The sequence below is a fragment of the Lissotriton vulgaris genome, chromosome 4_1, assembly GCF_964263255.1.
Source record: "Lissotriton vulgaris chromosome 4_1, aLisVul1.2, whole genome shotgun sequence".
In the NCBI taxonomy this organism is placed as follows: domain Eukaryota; kingdom Metazoa; phylum Chordata; class Amphibia; order Caudata; family Salamandridae; genus Lissotriton; species Lissotriton vulgaris.
This window is the reverse complement of record NC_141691.1, coordinates 1,460,786,259-1,460,807,391: the sequence shown is the minus strand read 5'-3', so window position 1 is coordinate 1,460,807,391 and position 21,133 is coordinate 1,460,786,259. Positions and strand designations below refer to the sequence as shown.

The window sequence follows — 21,133 nt, the reverse complement described above, 5'->3', positions numbered from 1 at the left end:
AGAAATACCTTTAAGACCTGGCTTCATAGACCGTAATCGTGCTGCTCCCTGTATAGAATGACTTGTAATGGTAGCTTGCTATATCTTTTGGGATATCTGTGGAAGTTTGGTGATTGTATCAGTTTCTCAATGCCAGGACGCCTTTTCGGTTCAATAAAATACATAACATAACAAAGTGCTGTTAATGGGATTAGGAAATACCTTCAGGAGTTTATCACTAGATTGAGGACTGTTTGCTACAAAAAAGTTGACTGAGTTAAATGTATTGTAAGATTCTTGTTTAGACTGATTTACTAGCCTTATAATGAACACCAGTAGTTGCTGTTGTGGCGAGTAGAGAGATTATCCTATGTAATCATCTTGTTACACATTCCATTGTACATCCTTTAGACCCTGGCCAACTTCATACGATTTATAAGCAGTGTTTTCCATACCTAACGGTGTAGAATGCATATCACTGCCATGTCATTGTCCATTTATCTATTGTATTTCCCATTACTTGGATTCAACATCACAACTTTGTATACTAAAACGTGGCCTCAGTTTTGTTAAATTGAAGCACACACTTATGTGTGCCTACATTCCTGTGGCCATTACCGCCTAGTGTTTTACACAGACATGAGTTGAAACACATTTTTAGTATAACAATTGATATGACTTTATTGCATTGAAAGTCCTCTGTGTGGGGTTCATGCTTATTGTATTTTTACACTCTCTACACCAGGGGTCTCCAAACCGGTCCTGGAGGGCCGGGTCCATGCCAGATTTTTAAAATAACTACATGTATCTCAATGGAGATATCCCAAAAATCTGGCATGGATCCGGCCCTCCAGGACCGGTTTGGAGACCCCTGCTCTACACTGTCCACACGGATAATGGTTTTAGTGGCAATAATCCAGTGTGGACTGCTGAGTATTGCTTTCATCTGTTTGTACTACCTAGTTTGTCTCGTTGGTGAGCTGCTCTCTCCTGATGACAAGCCTGTGTTTGGGAGGGGCCCTCCGCAAACACAGTACCGTTTGAAGAACCATAAAATGAGATTGAAGGTCCTCCAGGTCTTCCAAAATTGCTTGTTGCAACATAGTTTTACATCTGCCTGAGATCAATGGACATTTTCACCCAAGCAAAACTTTCTAAGAGTCGAGGAAATATTAGCTTATTGAGCTCTATGAAAATACCAACATGTTTCACGGCATACATAATGTAGTGTCGCTTCTTCAGGGTATACATTTTACCCTTCAGCAGCCTGATTTTTAAGGTTTTGCAAGTTACTAGTTTGAATCAAGGTTTTAAACTCCAAATGATTGATAATTTCTTAATGCAAATTCATAGTGACGGTTTCTAATTATAGTTGTGTAAAAGACTTCAGATCAAAATAAGTATGATAATTCCAATTTGTGAGCGTCCCTCCATCTGTCTATTAGGTGTCCTGAATTGTAAATACTGCCTGGGAATTGATGACTACATGCTGTCAGACCTCTGTTTTCCAGTGCTGATACAAAGTCTCCCACTTAGTTGAATAGTTTCCCAAATCCATTTTTCTGCACAATTTGCCTTGAAATTAAACCATGAAAAGATGGGCTAAGTGATTTCTTCTGTTTCTTCATAATGTCCATAATAAGCATTAACATTCAGCGTGCTGTCAGGAGTAAAATGTTTTCAGTAGTTTTTCCTGATTTTCTCCAAATTGTGTATATTCGTTTTCCAGTAGCAAAGTGCCTTCACTTTTCATTCATTCGATTTGATGAAATTAATTGAGACGTGGTCTGTACACAATGAAATATTATTATAAAGTTAAGTAAGAATCTTGTCTTCTTCTTGGAAGACAATTTGCCTCTAGAGAGACAAACCAATCATTTGACTTCCATCTGCTTTCTCTGTTGAGGGTCATACTAATTCCAGTTGGATTGTGGTTCAGGGAGCTATTCTTATTCCTCATGACTATTGTAATCCGCCTCTTTCTGGGTTGGGTGTGCTGAAGAAGCTTTAGTACATCCAAAATGCAGCACATTAATTAGCACTTTAGATGGCCTTGGCCTGCCTCTTCTGACGTGAATGCACTACATTGACTTCCTGTGATAAAAGAATCATAGTCCACATCACTGGAGGAAGTAATTCAGCATATGTGTTTGGGCACTAGTTACATTCCCAGGATGCATTGCTTCTTTCAGTCCCCAGATTTATTCAAGGCCCAGCCGGTGGCAGGACTTTTTCTGTAGCAAAGGCATAATTATGAAATAATCTGCCTCGAAACATTTCTACTCTTCCCCCATTTTACAAACACCTTAGAGACCTGGCTATGTAGACACTAATCATGCTGCTCTCTGTATAGATTGAATCGCAATGGTAGCTTGCTATATCTTTTGGGATCTCTATATGGTATTTTGGCATTTATATCATTTTCTTAGTGCCCGAATACCTTTTTGTTATTTGCATACACTATAACATTATAAACTGCAGAGATTGGGGTTAAGAAACCACATTAAGTGTAAATCAAACTTCAGTTTATAAAAAGTGTATGACTAGATTGAGGACAGTGCGCTACAGATAAGTTGATTGAGTTACATATTTTAAGATTCTTGTACAGACTGACCTGTTCTGGCCTATTTTAACTGGATTAAGGATACCTTGTGATGGCCATATGTTTTTAGAGCAAGACACTTTTATATTTTTTCAACAATAATGAGATTTGTCTTAAATAATTTTATAGGCTGTTTTTTTCTCCCAAGTTAGATTGGTTTTATTTATACATGCAGTCAAGGGGCAGCTAAGTGAAGGACACCTACAGCATATAAAGAGATTCATTTGGTGGTCCTCAGTATGGGAAAACATCAGATGAAGTCTCCCTGTACTTCTCCCCCTTCATAAGGGTTTCTAAAAGGGGGGTCGCAGAACCTGGTGAGGTCTGTCTGAGGCGTATAATTGTCATTATAGATCTCCTCAGGACTTTCCTCCCTCTTCAGATTATTTTTATTTTGTTTCATTCCTCCTCCTTCGTTTGATCTTGGACTTTGCCAGTGTATGATGAAGAGTTTGGGTTTGCTGTAGGTTCCTCGTCCCATAGAGAGAAGTACATCTTGAAGGAGTATGTAAAGCCACTAATTTCATATCTCCTCTAATCCCTTCTGCCGGTGGTGGAAGATAAGTCCAGCACCAGTGGCGGGGGGGGAGGAGGGGGGTGGATTGTGATCTAATGTCAGGAACAATGGGTGAAGCACGCTTCTCCAGGTTGCTTGATAGAAGTACTCCCAGACCTACCTGAGCCTCATTTTCTACTGACTTTCTGACCAGACTAGCAGACCAGGATGCCAGCCTTACATGACAGAATTTCTGAGACTGAAGAAAGTAATACTTCCTCCTTCTCCTTGTGGAAGGGGGGGGGGTCAGGGGTGTTAAAGTTTTTATCATCCAGACAGTAATGCAGGATTTTTAGGATAATCATAGACCTTAAGTTACTGGATCTTTTCATTCCCACAACGACTTCAAGATGAACACTTCAAGATGAACGCTGATCCTGATTGCACTTCACCCATCATAGCTTTATCAGGTTTGCGATGGGCAGTTTCCACTGGCAGTTTTGGGTGTTCCCTTTCGACTTGACGACTTCCTCGAGGGTCTTCACCATAGTCCTGGCTCCAGTTATGGGTCTTTTACTTGTTCAGAGTAATAGTTCACACTGTATCTGGACGCCCTTATTTGGCCTCCTGACCATCCAGACACATAAGAAGTCTGTTTTTCTAATTAACTGGCAGAAGTCAAATCTTCAACCAGAACAGCGACTGGAATACATAAAAGCTACTTGCGACACCGTGCAGGGACTGGCGCTGCTCCCAGAATCCAGAAGAACAAGTTTAGGATTTCAATACAGAGTATGTTGATGAAGCAGGAGGCTCCAGCCAGTGAGTTGCTTTGTGTTTGTGTGAACATGGTAAGATACTAATTATTTCTCTTTAACATACGTTTTTGTGCTTCCTAAGAGAAATGATAGATTCTGGGGATTTTTTTCCTTCCTTTCAGGTGGCAAATAGGAGTTTGTTCTTGGGGTACAACTCCACCTGGGCTAACTAGTTTCCAAAAATCCACAGTTTAGGGAAGTGCCCCGTTTTGCATCTTTACCCCCCACTTTTTGCATGTCACATGATGCACTTTGACTTGGTGTGACCAAGGTCCCTGCCAATCACATTTCCAGGACCTGAGTTCTTTCCCAAAGCTGTACCTCTGTACCCAAAATTGGCACATCTCTGGCCACAGGTAAGCCCCATGTAAAAGGTACCATGGGCACTGTCACCAGAGAAGGCCTCTAAGGGCTGCAACACCTATTGTGCCACCCTTGTAGGCCCTATACCTTAACACCCTCACACTGCAGGCTGTGTTTTGGTGCAGAGAAAAGTGAAGTTGACATAGCGAGCATCCCTGTATGCGATGCCTGCAACCCACTGCCTGATGCCTAGGTAAGTCACCCCTCTTGAAGGGTACACTATCCCCAGGTGAGGGTACAGTGGCATGAGCCCTCTACCACTACAGTGTCTTAAGTCCATTCATAGACATTGTAAGTGTAGTAAAATCATAAAGAGTATATGGTCGGGGAGTTGGTCATTATGAACTCCACAGCGCCATATTGGTAGCAAACTTCTCAGCACATTAAACTGCACACAGAGGGCATCTTAGAGAGGCCCCCTGGAAAATACAAGCCCTATTGTGGTTCCTGAATGGCTGCCTGCCACTTGCTACCACCAGGCAGCTTTCTGGACCCAAGGTTAGAGAGTCCCTCTCTCTGGGTCCAGGATAGGCTGGGTCCACGAGAGGGGAAGCTTCAAAGGCCTGCTACCTTTTCTAAGCTCTCCCTGCCTTTTGATGCCCCCCAAAACTCGCTCCCACTGGTTCTGCCCCCCACTTTGGGTGGGAGAATCAGTGGGAAAACAGAGCTAGGAGGAGAGGTGTGCCCCGCTTTGACAACCCCACCCCTCAGGTGGGGGAGGCAAGGTGAAGCACACATCTCAATCCCCTCCATCTTGGAGACGAGAGGACCCAACCAATTAGCGAGAATCCCAGCAAGTCCAACAGCCCCCAGAGCCCAAAGGGCCTGCTCTGCACTCTACTAACACTGCCTCCCATGAGCACCGGATTTGCACAAGCAAAGACAACACCAGAATCCGGATCCAGGCGGTTCCGCAATTCTGCAGCACACGGCCCGAGTTCGAGTGGCCCAACACCACAAGGTGGTCTCCCTAGCGATCCTGACCTGGAATCCACAACCTCCCTCAATCTTCAAGCCTACACCTCCAGCCTCAACCTGAAGGGTCCCCCCCCCCGACCCGACCAGAGTTGGTAAGAAGAACCAGACACCCCACTGCCTTGGGTTGCCCAACCAACTATGCCCAGGCATCCCCCAAGATCCCAACTTAACTCTCCTGCTTCCAGGAAGCCTCCCTGCCCGAGCCTGCAGCTCCTTTACCTAACCGAATATCTCCATTGACATCCACAGGGTCTCACCCCTATGCTTCTGGTGGTGCAGCTCCTGTGCTGATTGTTGGCCCCTGCAGTGCTGATCTTCGCCCCAGGAGCTTTTCTCCCACACCAGAGTCACCTGCTTGTATGCGGCCCCTGACCGATGGCCCACTTGGCCTACTGGCTAACATTGCCTAACAAACAAATGAATGTGTCCTTATGTAACACAATTGGTGCTTATGTAAAGTGCTTTGATACCTTTGGGTCAAGTTTGCGCTATATAAAACTCAGAAATATAGATTGGGCCTCATCAACCGGCAGCTCCAGTGCCAGAGATGGTGCGATTTGAGTGCCTACCTGGACCTTGTGGAACCTTAGTCCTGAACTCCAAAAGTCATGCCTGTAAGTAGAGTACCCATAGGAACTAGTGTTATAAGCTTTTTTGTATGGGAAGAAAGGAACTATGCTTTAAACTGATAATTGTCATACTTGCCTGTAAATGACAAAGTCTACGGTGTGATATCTAGGCATATCACCTGGAGTTGTCGATGTGATCCAGAAGCAACGAGAAAGTAAGCCAAAGTAATTCTGTGTAATTTAAACTGCTTTTTGAACCAATACAAACCTCTACTGATTGCATATCCATTCCCAATTGCGCTTCTTGAAATGTTCTATGATCCAAAGTATATTTTACCTACCTGTATCAAGACCTACTTGGTTCTAGACAATAACATGTAAGTATACCTTTTAAACTTGCCGAATTATCTGGATTCAGTCTGAGTGGTGCTTTCAGTTTTGATTGAGTCAATACAATAAATGCTTAACACACCCTCTGGATAAGCATCAATCAATCATTTAATTTGTAAAACGCACTACTTACCCGTAAGGGTTTCAAGGCGCTGGGTTGGGGGGGGGGGGTGCTGCTGCTGCTACTGGTCGAAGAGCCAGGTCTTGAGTTGTCTCCTGAAAGTCAGCAGGTCTTCGGTTTGTCGTAGGTAGAGGGGAGGGTCTCCCAGGTCTTGGCGGCGCGGTGGGAGAAGGACCTGCCTCCGGAAGTGGTTCTGCGGATGCACGGTACCGTGGTCAGCAGAGCGCAGTTTCGTGTTTGGTACGTAGAGGAGAGTCGACTGTTGAGATAGGCTGGCCCGGTCTTGTGGAGTGCCTGGTGTGCGTGGATCAGGAGTTTGAAGGAGATTCTCCTGTCGACGGGGAGCCAGTGCAAGTTTCTCAGGTGGGGGTTATGTAGTAACGGCGCAGGATGTCGAGCATCAGGCGTGCAGAGGCGTTCTGGATTCTCTGCAGTCTGTTGATGAGCTTGGATGAGGCTCCAGCGTAGAGGGCTTTACCGTAGTAGAGTCTGCTGCTGACTAGGGCCTGGGTGACTGTTTACCTTGTTTGTCGGGATCCATCTGTAGATCTTGCAGAGCATGCGGAGGGTGTTGAAGCAGGTGGTGGAGACTGCGTTGACTTGTTTGGTCCTGGTGAGTTTTGAGTCGAGGTTGACTCCCAGGTTGCGTGCATGGTCGGTGGGGGCCGGGGGTTCCCCAGTGATGCGGGCCACCATGAGTCGTCCCATGCTGAGGTGTTGGACCCGAGGGTGAGGATCTCCGTCTTGTCTGAGTTCAGCTTAAGTTGGCTTTCCTTTATCCTGTCGGCGACTGGCTTCATTCCCTGGTGGAGGTTGGATTTGGCGGTGAGAGGGTCCTTGGTGAGGTGATGAGGTGGTGGTTGCGGATGGCATCTTTGTGGGCAGCGCGGCTGTCCGGCGTCTTGTCGCTGTGCCATATGTTCTACAATTTCCAGCCGGTGCGCTTGAGTCGGAGTTCTGGGGTGAACCAGCTGACTCTTTTGTTGGTGTCTCTGTTGGTGGGTTTTTTCAGCAGGTCTACGGTGTTGGTGCAGTTGTTCAGCCAGCGTTTGAGGGTGAGTGCACCATCATCAGGGTTGGTCGGAGGGTTGAGTGCCAGGCTGGTCTATAGTTGTTATTCAGTGACTTTGCCCCAGCAGCTGCGGGGGATCTGTAGGGTGCGGTGGAAGTGTGAGGGTTTTTCGGAAGGGGAAGTGGATGCAGTGGTGGTCTGTCTAGGTGAGTTTGGAGGTGTGGCAGAAGGTGACGTGGGGGCTTGAGGAGAAGATGGCATCTAGCTTGTGACCGGTGATGTGGGTTGGCGTCGTGATGAACTGTTTCAGTTTGAGGTTGGTGATCCGGGTGGAGGAGTTGTTGTTGTTTGTTCTCCAGATGATAGTTCAGGTCTCGGAGGAGGATGCAGTCAGTGGAGGTCAGCGCTTGTGTGCTGATGAGGTCGGCGATGGAGTCGCAGAACTGAGGCCGGGGTCCTGGTGGTCTGTAGACTAGGGTACCTCTTAGGGTGGTCTTGAGGTCCGTGAGGATCTGGAAGTGCATGTGTTTGGCAGTGCTGAGGGTGTCGTTGGTGTTTGTTGAGACCCTGATTGTGTTTTTGTGGACAATGGCGATTCTTCCTCCGGCCCTGTTGGTGCGGTCTCTGCGGGTGATCTTGTACCAGTCTGGGATGGCTATGGCGATGTCTGGCGAGGAGGCTTCGTTCATCCAGATTTCGGTCAGGAAGGCGACGTCCGGTGATGTGGTGTCTAGTAGGTCCCATAGTTTGACGGCTTGTTTGTGTGCGGAGCGGGTGTTGATCAGGATGCATCAGGCTGGTTGTGTTCCGTCGTGGCGGGAGTCTCGGCGCTTACGAGGCAGGAGAAGCTGCAGTTCAGGCAGGTGAAGGGACCGTGGGTGCGCTTCGGGGCAGCTGAATAGAATAACGAACACCCTGCCAGGGTCAATTAGAAGGTCCCACAGGGGGATCCTAACATAAGAGTAACGAGTGACAAAGAACACCTATCTGAGCAGTATAAGTATTCATTAGAGATTCAATCCACTTTCTTGAAAAAAATATATATATTTTATTTACAATAGTTCAAAGAAATTATTTATACATTCTAAATGAGCAAGAGGTCATAAAATTTCATAAGTGCAAAACATATTTTAGAAAAACATTATTTCAAGTCCCACATGTTCCCTCAGTCACTCAACACATGCACTCTCATTCACAGCTTCAGACAGTCAGCTCATTCATACTACTCTTTTAAATTTGATACATAGCAGTCTGAGGAAGAATTTGAACAATGGCCCCTAGAGGCTGCAATAATAACATGGAGGCACGGTGCAGTGGATGGTATATCAAAGCTCGTGCTGCGTAAGTGCCATCCAAGTAAGTCACGCCAACGCGCGTTTCGATGCCGGGCCTAATGGGGCTGCATCTTAATCAGGGCAATGGAGACCATGGGAAAGGGTGGGACAGTAATAGGTGCACTTATAAAGGACATAGGTTGCAGGGTAACTTCCTTTTTACTTCAGGTGATAATGGGCACACAGGGTCCTAAGCGGTTCTGATGGGTATATGCGGGCGCATTCCACTATGTGGCGTCCGTGAATAATGTCGGTTTCATAAGATAGAATAGCGTTGCCCAGGGGATCCTAAAGAAGTAATATACACACGGACCACCGGGTGGCGTCCTCTGCAAGTTCGTGGTCTTCAGGAAATCCTGATTAGCAGAGCGTGGTCAGGGACCGCGGCGCGGCGTCTCTGTAAGAGCGAGACTGGAAAGATTGGGTAGAGTCAAATTAGGGGTCCTGACGTTCGCGGACTGCGGCGTAACGTCTCCTGCAGGGGCATAAGGGGTAGGGATTCAGGTGATCGCCCTGAAGGTCCTCATATCAGGGAAATGATCGTAGACCGCGGTGCGGCGTCTTCTGCGGGTCCCGGGGGAACAGGCTTCGGGGCAGCCTTGCATCAGGTGTGGATCCTTCCTGGATTGAGTGACGAGGGTGTTGTCGTAGCGGCGGCGGTCCTCGTGGCTGCTGTGGGGGGCAGGGGTTCTGGCGCTGGGCGCGGTCCAGGCTTGGACGGGCGCAGACTGGCTTGCCACAGCAGCGCGTCCGCAGTGCGCCCGTCATATATGGGGAGGTGGGGAGGCAGGGGCAGCTGGGAGGCGGGAGGCGAGGGTTGGGTGAAGCGAATGGGCGGAGCGACAGGGGAAGCAGCGGCGGGGACGGGGGAAAGGAGACAGGCGAGGGGCACGGACTCGGGAAGGGGGCACAGAAGTCAGTACAAGGGGTACAAAATCAAGGGGGCACAGAAGTCACAAGTCAGTTGGTACAAAATAAAAGGGGGCACAGAGGTTGGCGAGGGGTACAGAATTGAAACTGGGCACAGAAGCAAAGCGGGGGCAGAGGGACACAGAAGAGGAGCGGGCAGATAGTTACAGGTACACGCAGCAAGCGGCAACGAACCGAAGGCCACCACTGGCCACCAGGGATAAGGCGCAGGTGGATGCCTGCTGGTGGTGGAGGGCCTCTATTTCACCGGCGGCAGAAAAGACAGCGGGGGTGCAGGCAGAGCTGCAGCGGTGGGGGAGCGTCCTACCAGGGAAGTGGGTGAGCATTACTGCTCACCCACACTACCACAAAGAGCTGCTAGTATTTACCTAATTTAGCCTCTGCTATAACTCTGGGGATCCACTGGACTCTGTACACACTATACTTTACTTTGCTTTGGTATATACAGAGCCAGCTTCCAACACGCAATCACTGGCAGCCTTCTCATCAGCCAGCATGAACTAATCCCAGTCGCATCTTCTGTATAAGACAATCTCGCATGGTGGACAATGCCTTCCTCCTTAAACAAAGGATCTGTTCACATACTGCAACCCAGCAGTCCTGACCACAATTGATGGCAGTTGTGGGTGGGGGTGGACCAGGAGACTGACTGCTCCGGGTCATTGAGAACCGATTAGAAGAAATCTTCCAACTGGAAAGAGCTATAGCAGTCTGAGCACTCAATTATATGAATCCATCACTAAAGCCTTGCCCTTCACTAGATGAGTAGACAGACAACAAAGTAACCACAGCTTACTGAAGTTATCAGTTTGGTACAGGCTCCAAATCTCTAAATCATCTAGTACAGCAGAATTGAATCTGTGGACAGAATGACCTCTTAGATCTCAGAGCTCTTTATAAAGTGATTCTTGAACACATAGGCAGACCTTCTCATCAGGACCCTTCTGAGCTCACAGGATTTCAGCCTGAGCCCTCAAATTTTGGAAATATATGCAGGTGTGTCCCCAGGATAGACTTATTTGCAGCACGCCAAAATTCCCAATTACTTCTATTTGTCGATTGCACAAGCAGATTGCAGTGGACATGGCCTCTTTGACCAGCCGATGGGTCTGCTCTGTGCTTCTCCCCCCCCCCCCCACCCCCCATTCCTCTGATCCCAAGAATATTAATAAGGCTACAAGGAAAAGCAGCAGAGATGGTGTTAGTTCTTCCTTTTTGGACTAGGAGGCCGTGGTTTCTTTGCTGGGACATCTACAGATGGGTCAGATATCCCCTTCCCCCTATGATGTGTCCTCCTCTTCTTTTAGAAACTCTGGGCCATTTAAACTACTTGTTTGGAGGTTGGAAAAGGAAGGGTTTCTGAATAAAGGATTTCTGTAGCTCCCTACAAGCCTCTAAATGGGGTCTACTAACAAATCTTATGATCACCACTGGGCTGTCTTTGATTCATGGTATTCTCAGAGGTCTTTAGATCCTATCTCTGCTGCAACATCTAATTTACTTCAATTTCTACAGGAGGGCTTTGATACGTTGTTGTTTATAACCAACCTTAGGTTACACTGGGCTGCAATTTGAGTGTAGGTCTCCCTGGAATTACATTTCTCAATTGACTGATTGGTTACAAAACTCTTCAAGGGTTTTAAACTTTTGAGACCGAAGGTACGCAGTCCTTTTCCTTCTTGGGACTTACTGTTAGTTTTGGCTTTCCTACAGAAGGCCCAATTTGAGCCTTTAGAGACAAATCGTTAAAGTTCCTAACCTGTTAAGATTTTTTTTATGGTTACCATTACCATGGCTAGGCACTTAGGCGAGCTATTGTCTTTTGTTTGTAGCCATCCATACTTGAAGGTCTTCAAAGACCGTATCAACCCCTCTCTAGATTCAACATTCCTGTTGACAATCCATTCCAAGTTTTGCAGGAGTTTAGAGATTGTTCTCACTGTTCTAAAAACAGATGTAGAGAGCATAAATCCTTTAATCAATTTTTTGGGGATGTGGTAAGGGCTGCATGGGTCTAGCTGAATAGAATATCTGAATATAGTTTGAGATTCTTTTTGTCAACTTCTGGCCTGTAAAGCGAGGCAAAAAGCCCTACTCTTCCACCTTAGCAAGGTGGATAAAATAAATCTGTTATCTTTCGCTTATCAGGCTTGTGGCAAAGATATTCCGGGTTCAATTAGCGTCCACACCACTAGAGCCACGGCTACGTCCTGGGCTGATTGGGCAGGTCTCTCAAATTGAAGATATTTGGAAGGCTGGCAGCTCGTCCTCTGCTACATTTATTGCACACTAAAGATTGCATGTTGCACAGGGTCTGCATTTGGTTCTCAAATAGTCTTGGTTGTGATGTCCGGATACAGTACTAAACTCCTTAGTTTGTTAATGTTAATTTTTGTACCCTTGAATTTGTGTCCGAAAATCATGAGAGGTATGACAATTCTCTCTTACCTCTATCCAAGTATTCTGATTTTATGTCAGCTGATGCAGTATCTTTCCTTTGGTATACCTCAATTCTTAAGGAATGGGACAAGAAAGGAGATGATCCCTTCATCAAAAAAGTAGAAAAGATCTACATTGATCATACTTGAAAGTGAAAGACCAGCTGTAAATACATTGAAACATGGGCAAAAGTTACATGAAGTACTTGAACAGCTAATGTTTGTAAATCCTCGACCCCGGCATAAAGAAACTTCTAACTGAAGTGCTTCTGTAATGACAGTAGCAAGATGCTCCGACAAGGGTGATTTTAGTTACTCTGATGGTTGCTGCTGGTTGTGGATTGCGTCTGGAAGGTGATTGCACATGTACTGCATCTTCATATGCTACCTCCTACCCACTACGTTATATTCCTTTCTGACCGTTTTCTGGCATGCAGCTTAGTAACAATGGCCGCGTGAGAAGGGATTCTTTATCTGTTTCGTAGTTTACACTAACCAGTGCTGCTTTGTGCTTCAATCATTTTGATCTTCACTAATTTATGGGTGCCTGAAGAGTCCTTAAAATGTACATCTATTTGGATACTGACATCAGAATTTTTGAAGCCAAATCCAAAGTGGAATTTGATGTCCTTGCTCCTGACTGTCGCATCCTTTTTGGAAATGATTGCTAAAAAAGAAGTGTAGGTACAGATCCCTGCGCGACAACTGATCTGAACTTGATTTGTATTGTGTGTATATCCTTGCTGATGTGCCCCACCAGGCTTTGAGTGCTTCAAAAACTGCAGATCTGTTGCAGAAATCATTTTGCTGTGATGTCACTGATCTGATTCATGTACTTTTAATTCACAGAATAAAGGAGTTTAAAGCAGCCCTCCTAAAAGCTTTCAAGACGACCCGATCTGAATCCATTGCTGTTGCCCGGCTTCTCGAAATTATCAACAAAGTCAACAGCGACCCCTTCGACCAAGATGAAGTGCAGCAGGCTCTGGAAACCATGCAAAGTGACAATCAAGTCATGCTTTCTGAGGATGTAGTCTTTCTGATCTGAAGAGTCCATATTTTGTGAATGTGTACAAATAATATATCAATAATATATCCATGTATAGTTTAACAAATATATATGAATTTATAGGAAATAGTTTTTAAGGTTTTGTAACATCCTACACAATGCTCTTAAGCGCAAAATAAAATAAAAAATTATCACATGCAGATTTTCTTGTAATGTATTTTTTTCTCAGTCTGTGGTCTGATTTGCATTTCCAGATCTGGGAGCCATAGTCTATTTTTTGGTGTCCTGTATTCAGCCTGCCAGTTGCTTACATACTTGCCACATGTAAGCTGCTCAACTGACAGGCTGTTACTAGCACGTCTAATTATCTGCCCAATAAAACACAAAAACATACCTAAATCTTAAGAGATTAAAAATGGGGAGCAATGTTATGTGTAGGGTTCCGAATAGAACCAGGGAATTTTGGTTAAAAGCAGTCGTTTCCAATAAAAGCTCCCATGTTAACCCATCACATCAGGCCTGACTGGCAGAGTACTACTTCTAAGCTACTGACTGGAATATGGGTAGATCAGAGAATGGCCTGCACTAAGATACAATTGGAAAGAGCACATGTACATGGACAAACTCCACTTTGATCACCTGTGATTCCATAGCACATCTTTGGAAGTGATCTGTCAGTTCACACTGCGAGCATCTCCGCTGAAAAGGACCGGTTTATGGAAATATCTACAAGGTTAATTTTAGCAGCCATAAGGCTACCTACACTACTCTGCTTTGACAAATATATCGCCTTTAAACGCGGATAGGTCCCGCTAATTTTGTAATCGAAGGACAATTATGCCAGCCTTATTGGGGTGAAACAGTGGACAATTTAGCCAAATTGTTAACCACTTCCATTTTTTGCCAGTTCTGTTTTTGCAAGTAGTGAGTAAATTGGATTTAGTGCAGCGATGCATGGGATTTGCGCCACCTCCATTCAGCTTTGCTGGTTTGCTCTGCATTACATTTCGGTAGATGAGCTTAAGCTTTGTTTAATTAAGTGACTGTCACTTGGACGACATTTAGGGGGTCGCAGCTGTGACCTCTGGCTTGAATTAGCAGCCAGGATCAGAAAAGCCTCACTGACTCTTTTATGCCAAGAAAAGGTGCAGCTTAATCAGGGATTCTACTCCGTTTATTAATCAGCAGCTCTCATCATGCAAGGTCTGTGCGAGACAGGAGAGCGTGGTGGTGTATTAAAAAAAGTAAGCATTTGCAATGCAATAGGTATTGCATTTACGTGAGTTTGAGCTATTGGCATTGTAAATGCCCATGCCTTTTTATTTGTTTTGGTTTTAAAACCGAATTAAAATGCACCATCATTTACAATGCTAATAGCTTAAACACTCGCAACTGTGAGACCTATTGCATTGCAAATGCTTGTTTTATTTTCTGCTGGTTAGTAAGCTCACAACATATTAAGGTCTCAGGGCACTGGATTAGCCGCCAACCATCTTCTTGCGGATGCATTAAAGAGTGTCATTAAAAAGCAAAAGCGAACCCCATTGAAGTTTGAGCATGTTCAGAAACTCCGAGCAGCACCCCATACTATGACTTGGTAAGTGACGCATTCTTAAATACCAGACAAGTTAATTGGGTGCAGGTTAGAGTACTATTTTGTTGCCTGTGTCTGCACCAGCTGCGTGCCTTGTAGTCTGTCTTTGAGCGTTGTGCTTTACCTGCACTCCTGTTGTAGTTGTTCATATTTCTAAGTAGTGGACAGGGGTGCAAATTATCAAGAAGGAATGGGAAACAGTATGGGGTTGGCAGGTTCGGGGCTTGTCTTTGGCAGGTGTAGCGTTATTCACTGTACAGAAGCAAGTGCTGCTCTGTCCTGTGCACACACAATAATGCATGGTACGACAGCATATTACTGGCCCACAACAGACCACCGTAAGCTCTTCCGCTTGGGATGCATTGCAAGCTTTTAATACGGCAGAGCTGCGTTTATTTTGACTTGAGCATGGGCTGTTGTTTACATCCAGGTGATTCGCAGGGAATTGTTTTGCCTGGTACTGTGCTTCACCGGCTGCTGAATGCGTGCCGACTAACACTGGGGCAGGGCAAGGAAGCAACATAGAGGCATGTGTTGAGTTGGAAATACCGCAGAGGTACAGGTGGTGTGTCAAACATGCTGTGGAGAATGGCAAACCTTCAATGCAAAGGTAAATCTCCACAGATCATGGGAGATAAAGAAGACGTTGAACTGTCCTGTTATAAAGACGCTGAATCGTTATTGAAAAAATTCAAAGTTCTTTTAATATTCCATTTAAAGAAACCAGCCAACGCGTTTCGTTCTGTCAACCAGAACTTCTTCAGGGCTGTAAATCATAAAAAATACATACAAAACCAATATAAGTGCCACAAAAAACACAAAATGTACACATACATTTATAAATAGATATAAAAAGTTACCACAAAACAGTGCCCACACCCTAATAACCAACTTGTCAATGTGACAATGTTTTTGCAATAAATGCATTTTGAATAATTTAATATCAACAAGCAGTATTTTATACATTTACCTAAGGAGGGCCGTCTCCTTTCGTTTTGAACCATCCTAGTATTACCATATCCTAGAATTAATTTTTCTGATATTATATCATCTGATTTGACTTATAGTTGTGTTGATATGTTATGTGCGGGATGATTCCCACAGCTCGCATTTTAGATGGTTGCAATAAAAAATGACGCTGACATATGTGGTTATGGTATGAAACCAAGAAATTTTTTTCATATAAAATACTGCTAGTTGATATTAAATTATTCAAAATGCATTTATTGCAAAAACATTGTCACATTGACAAGTTGGTTATTAGGGTGTAATATGAAATGCAGTAGGCACCCGGTATACAAATCAGATAAGATGTTAGACAATGTCTCTACTTATCAAATGCTGCAGTTTTCAAATTCAAGTATATTTAACTCATCTTTGTATGTGGGCACTGTTTTGTGGTAACTTTTTATATCTATTTATGAATGTATGTGTACATTTTGTGTTTTTTGTGGCACTTATATTGGTTTTGGATGTCTTTTTTATGATTTACAGCCCTGAAGAAGTTCTGGTTGACAGAACAAAACTCGTTGGCTGGTTTCTTTAAATGGAATATTAAAAGAACTTTGAATTTTTTCAATCACGATTCAGCGTCTTTATAACAGGACAGTTTAACTACTTCTTTATCTCCCATGATCTGTGGAGATTTACTTTGGTAGCGGTGCTTTCTCATCTATGACGAAAATATAGACTTTCTTTCCAAGTTTTGGATATGCTTTCAGGACAGGGAGCATTTGAGAATTGCACGCCAGTTTATTGAAAATCAAAACACGTTGGTGACAATTGGGTTGGTGCTTTGAGAAAACTAAGAGTGGTCCACTGTCCAAATTGTGTTGTATCAAAAATACTTCAATGCAAAGGTGCCGACCATGTGATGCCGCAATCGCAGAGGGGAAGGGCATGGAAAAGAATGAAGGACTAATGATTTAAAGAACAAACAGTCCTATCGGATGTCCGCTATGATGGAACAGGTAGGAAGAGTCAAAAGACTAACCTGGCGAGCGGCTACAACAGTAACACTATTTCAATTGTTAAAATATTACATTGTGTCCGTAAAATAAAGGCAGAGGAAGCCCTTCTTCCCATGATCTGGCATACGTTAGGGGAAACAGTGCTATGGAAAAGGGGCACGTTCGGCTGTTCTGGCTTGCGCCACCTTACACTGCACATGTTATGTTATGTTACATACTTTTATATAGCGCTCAGCTGCCCCAGCCAAGGGGCGTCCTGGCGCTAATCAAACAGCAAGGAGGGTAACTGCCTTTAGCACAGTACGGCAGGCCCTAAAATAACAGTACAAAGGGTCTAATCTGAGGGGAAAAGGTAAGTCTTAATAACTTTCCTGAAAGTCTGGAGATAGTTTAAGCCACGCAGCTGGGACGGTAAGGCATTCCACAGTTTCGCAGCCAGATAGCGGAATGAGCGGCCGCCCAATACGAGAGCGTTTCACCCGAGGGACCACTACCAGGTGCTGGCCTTCCGAACGCAAGGATCGTCGCGGGACATATGGGGACAGGAGAGGGCAGAGCATAGGTGGAGTCGCGAGCTTCAAGATCTTGAATGAAAGACAAAGAACCTTGAATTGGATCCGTTTGGCCACAGGCCGCCAATGGAGTTTACTCAAGGTGTCCGCAACATGTTGGGGGGGTTGAACTGAGTAAACATTGCAGCAAAGCTCTGGTGCATTACAGAAGCAGCGGGTGGTGGCGTTTTACTGACAGAGGCTCCACGGATATGTTGTTGGCAGTACTGTACAAGCAGCAAGGGGTGGGAGTGACTCGATTAGACAACAATAACACACACTGCAAATAACTAGCTGCAAGGGACGAGAGGTGGTGGTGTGAGAACTGCACCGGGAGATGAAGTTAACAGCCTTCTGCAAGGAGAGAGCGGAAAGACATAGTAGCATTGAAACAAACAATCCAAAGGGCTTGACAGGCACTGCCCAAACAAAATGCTTTCTGAGTTGAATCACCAGAAGCAGAAATAAGGACACAAAGGAGGGTCTGTAGCAATAACAAAGCTGCATTTCTGATTGACCGAGACAACAGCCAATAAGAACCGCTGGATGTGCCATACGTCATAGAATAGGGTACAACAGGTCTTGGAGACAGTGCATGCGCGGTCTTAGGCTTGACCTAAAAAAGCAACATAAGTCGTCATATTGGAGAGGCTCACACCACCTGACCTTGTGTGTTCCTTCCTCTCTTGGGAATTGATAAACATGAATTATTATGGGTCCTCCTCTTCCCGACCCCCCTCCCCCAAACCTCCAAGAACGCCTCCCACTGCCTACTTTCAAAAACCAGCTTCCTCAAGCAGAAAAAAAATGGTGGTGGGAGGAGCTCCAGTCTGGGCCTCTCTGTCCCAACCCCACAGTAGGAGTGCGAAGAGATGGGGCGAGAGACTTGTCTAGTGTCCAGCCCTACCACAGCTCTGCCATGTGGTCATTTTTTACCAGCTGGAGTCATGTTTTCTGGAATCAGTCCAAGTTCAGATTTGGAGACCCACAGCAACATTTCCTCTTGGACCTATTATCTTCCTCTGTTGTCTGTAAGAAGGGTTGGACTTGGACAGAAAATAAACTTGTTCACCAAAATAAAAGTACCCTCGTTAGTGAAGTAGTAAGCTTAAAAGGTAGCTTATGGTTGCAAATTATTGCAGTTTTTAATGTGTGAAGACACTGTATATCTGTTTTGCAAGATATTGGGGACTGCATTGACGAACTTGCTGCAGGCAGTGTTTGTTTTAATATCAGGGAATGCAACATCTAAAAACCGGCCCACAGGCAATAAAGCAGACCGTCAAACAGCAACCAAGCATTTGCAATGTAATAGGTCGCGTATTTAGGAGAGTTTGAGCTGTTGACCATGCAATCGCTTAAACTCTCACAAATGTGAGACCTATTGCATTGCAAATATTTGTTTTAGTAGCCCCCATGCGGCGCTTTCACATTCATGGAGGCCATGCCCCTTTTTTAGACAAGCTGCTTCTACAGAAAGAGGCATGGCCAACATTAAAGTGAAACCACGGCATGGGGCACTTTAACTAAAAAAAAAGCAGCTTTGTCAAGTTGACAAACAATTTCTTGTAAAAGTGCCCATGCCCCGCTTTCACTTTAAGAACAGTAGTGCACCTTTCTTTAGACACTGCTTGTCTAAAGAAAGGGGCGAAGCCTCCTTGAGTGTGAAAGCGCTACATGGGTGCTAGTAACTGAACACAAAAAAAGAAGTATGCACTACCGCTATACTTAAAGCAGACTGCGCTGCTAAAATAAAAGAAAGAAAGGCAGCCACTATAGTTAAAGTGGATCACCATTAGTAAATAAAATAAAAGCACGTGGCATGCTGCGATGTAGTGGGTGGAATATGTAGTGGGTGGAATAGGGGCAAATCATTAACCCCTTCGCTGCGGGCGGCAATTCCGCCGCAGCGCTAGGGGGGGGGGGGGGCCGAGCGGCGGCCGCATGCTCGTGACGGAGCCGCTCCATCACGAGCCGCGGTTGAGCTGTGCTCGTGACTGAGCGGTTCCGTCATGGCCCTGCCCGCTCAATAGAACGCGCAGGCGCAAAATCAGCGCCGCGCAGGCGCGGCGGCAGGGCCATGACAGAACCACTCCGTCATGAGCACAGCTCAGCCGATGCTCATGACGGAGCGGCTCCGTCATGAGCATGGGAGGGGTTAAACAAAATAGTGCTCACAGCCAAGATAAAGCAGACCATGTAACAAGATAAGTAAAAGGTCCCGTCATTATGGGAGGAATCAAATACAGAGAAGGCGGTACCAAAGAGGGACTAACAAGCCTTATAACTAATCAGAAGCCAGCGTTTAAGAGGACAATGACATGAGGAAATTAAAAATATGGGCGGGGAGTGGACAGGGCTTCAAAGCCATACTCCATTACAGCATGCCTAGCAGCAGCGCAAGCACTGCCCAGCCTCGATCTAAAATGATGTATTGCTAAATTGAACACCAAAAAGTATACAGTAATTTTCTTTATTTCGGTTTATTCTAAATCAGATTAAAGGTAGCTCAAAATATGTAGAAGCATGCAGAGCAATGTTATCTTTCCTGTAATGAACTGTCACAAACAAAAAATAAACATGTCCATTAATATTTTCTGTTTGCTGATCACACTTCATTAAAGAAAAACAGGTCAGCAGAAGGAAAAGCCAGCTCTTTGCCTGATGTTTAAACGACAGCTGCACGTGTGCTCTGCGGCCTGCCTTTCACCTTGGCTGCTGGCTCTGGTAAAAGGCACTGTGACATTAAAACTCAACCATATAATGTATTACCGTTTAGATGTTATTTCATACCTTAATTGAAGGTGACTAGAGAGGTCACAACTCTCCTATAATTAGAAAATTAGAGACCAGCTTTTATACAGGGATTGCTGTCTCTTGTGTTCTTCTTTCAGTAGGGCAGTGATTTCTTTTGTTTACGTAGGGCGAATAGAGATGGCACAAAAACACTATAATAAAATTCTCTGTTTTCATGCCGGTATTTCAGGCTTCCCTATATTGCTTATTAAACACTCCAATCAAGCAAACCATATTTTATTGTTTCAGAATATATCATTGGTCTTCCTTATATAATACAGCAATTATGAACACATTGGTAGACATTTTTAGTGATTTAATGCAAGACAAAACAAGATTAGTATATTTTCCTACCCTATCTATTAAGCCCTCATGGTTTCGATCACTGCACCCCAGGTAATATTTTGTATTTAATTCACCTGGCATGTAGGAGGTTTACACTCTCATCTCTAACAGAAGCTGTTGCAGAAAGGGAGAATTCCCTCTGTGTGCTGTTACTTTATCATATATATATATATATATATATATTAAAGTCAACAAGGGGACCCCAAGCGAGTCAGCACAGGACCTCGGGGAACATATTATTTCAAAACAGTGGTCCCATGCATAGGGAATACTCAAACAAAATAAATATAGCCACAGTCTGTTCTATATTCAATTTGACATGTCCAGCCGGACAGAGTTCTCAATCTTTACTCATTGAAAGATGCACGGAAAAGGATTCCTTAAGCAATTCACCGTAGTAGGGCACAAGCCTGTACCCAAACACATACAGATCAATCCAGTGAGTCGAGCGAAGAACTGAACAGGGCTATTAGGCAAAAGCAGCAATTTTCTGTAGTTTTACAGATCCACAGAGTTTTCAAGCAGGCACTTTCACATATTCATAATACATAACATTTTAAAGCGTAAAGTGCTCAAAAGGTCGACGGCGTTTCGGTCCCGCTTTTAAATCATGGGGACCATCATCAGGACATTATTTGAATGCCTAAAAATAGAAAGCCTCTATTGCCGAGGATGGAAACCTCGGAGGGCTCGGGTTGAGCCGGATGTCTGCCTCGTGTAGGCAGCCTTGCTGGGTATAAGGAGTATGCAGCCCACAATCTGGTGCAGATCTGGACCGCGATGACTTGTGGGTCAAAGCGTGGTAAGGTGGAAGTGCCGGTTCAGTCGGCTGTTGTAA

The 21,133-nt window shown here is 44.9% G+C and overlaps 1 protein-coding gene across 1 annotated transcript in view; it reads left to right on the top strand.

The window, feature by feature from the left end:
• The window catches only part of LOC147724109 (maternal DNA replication licensing factor mcm3-like), a 255,037-nt gene extending 241,797 nt beyond the window's left edge, over positions 1 to 13,240 (top strand). Inside the window, exon 17 of the mRNA XM_086966949.1 lies at positions 12,880 to 13,240. Within this exon, the coding sequence (XP_086823075.1) occupies positions 12,880 to 13,078 (199 nt within the window). The 3' untranslated portion in view covers positions 13,079 to 13,240. The remainder of the gene's footprint in view (positions 1 to 12,879) is intronic.
• The last annotated feature ends 7,893 nt before the right edge of the window (positions 13,241 to 21,133 follow it).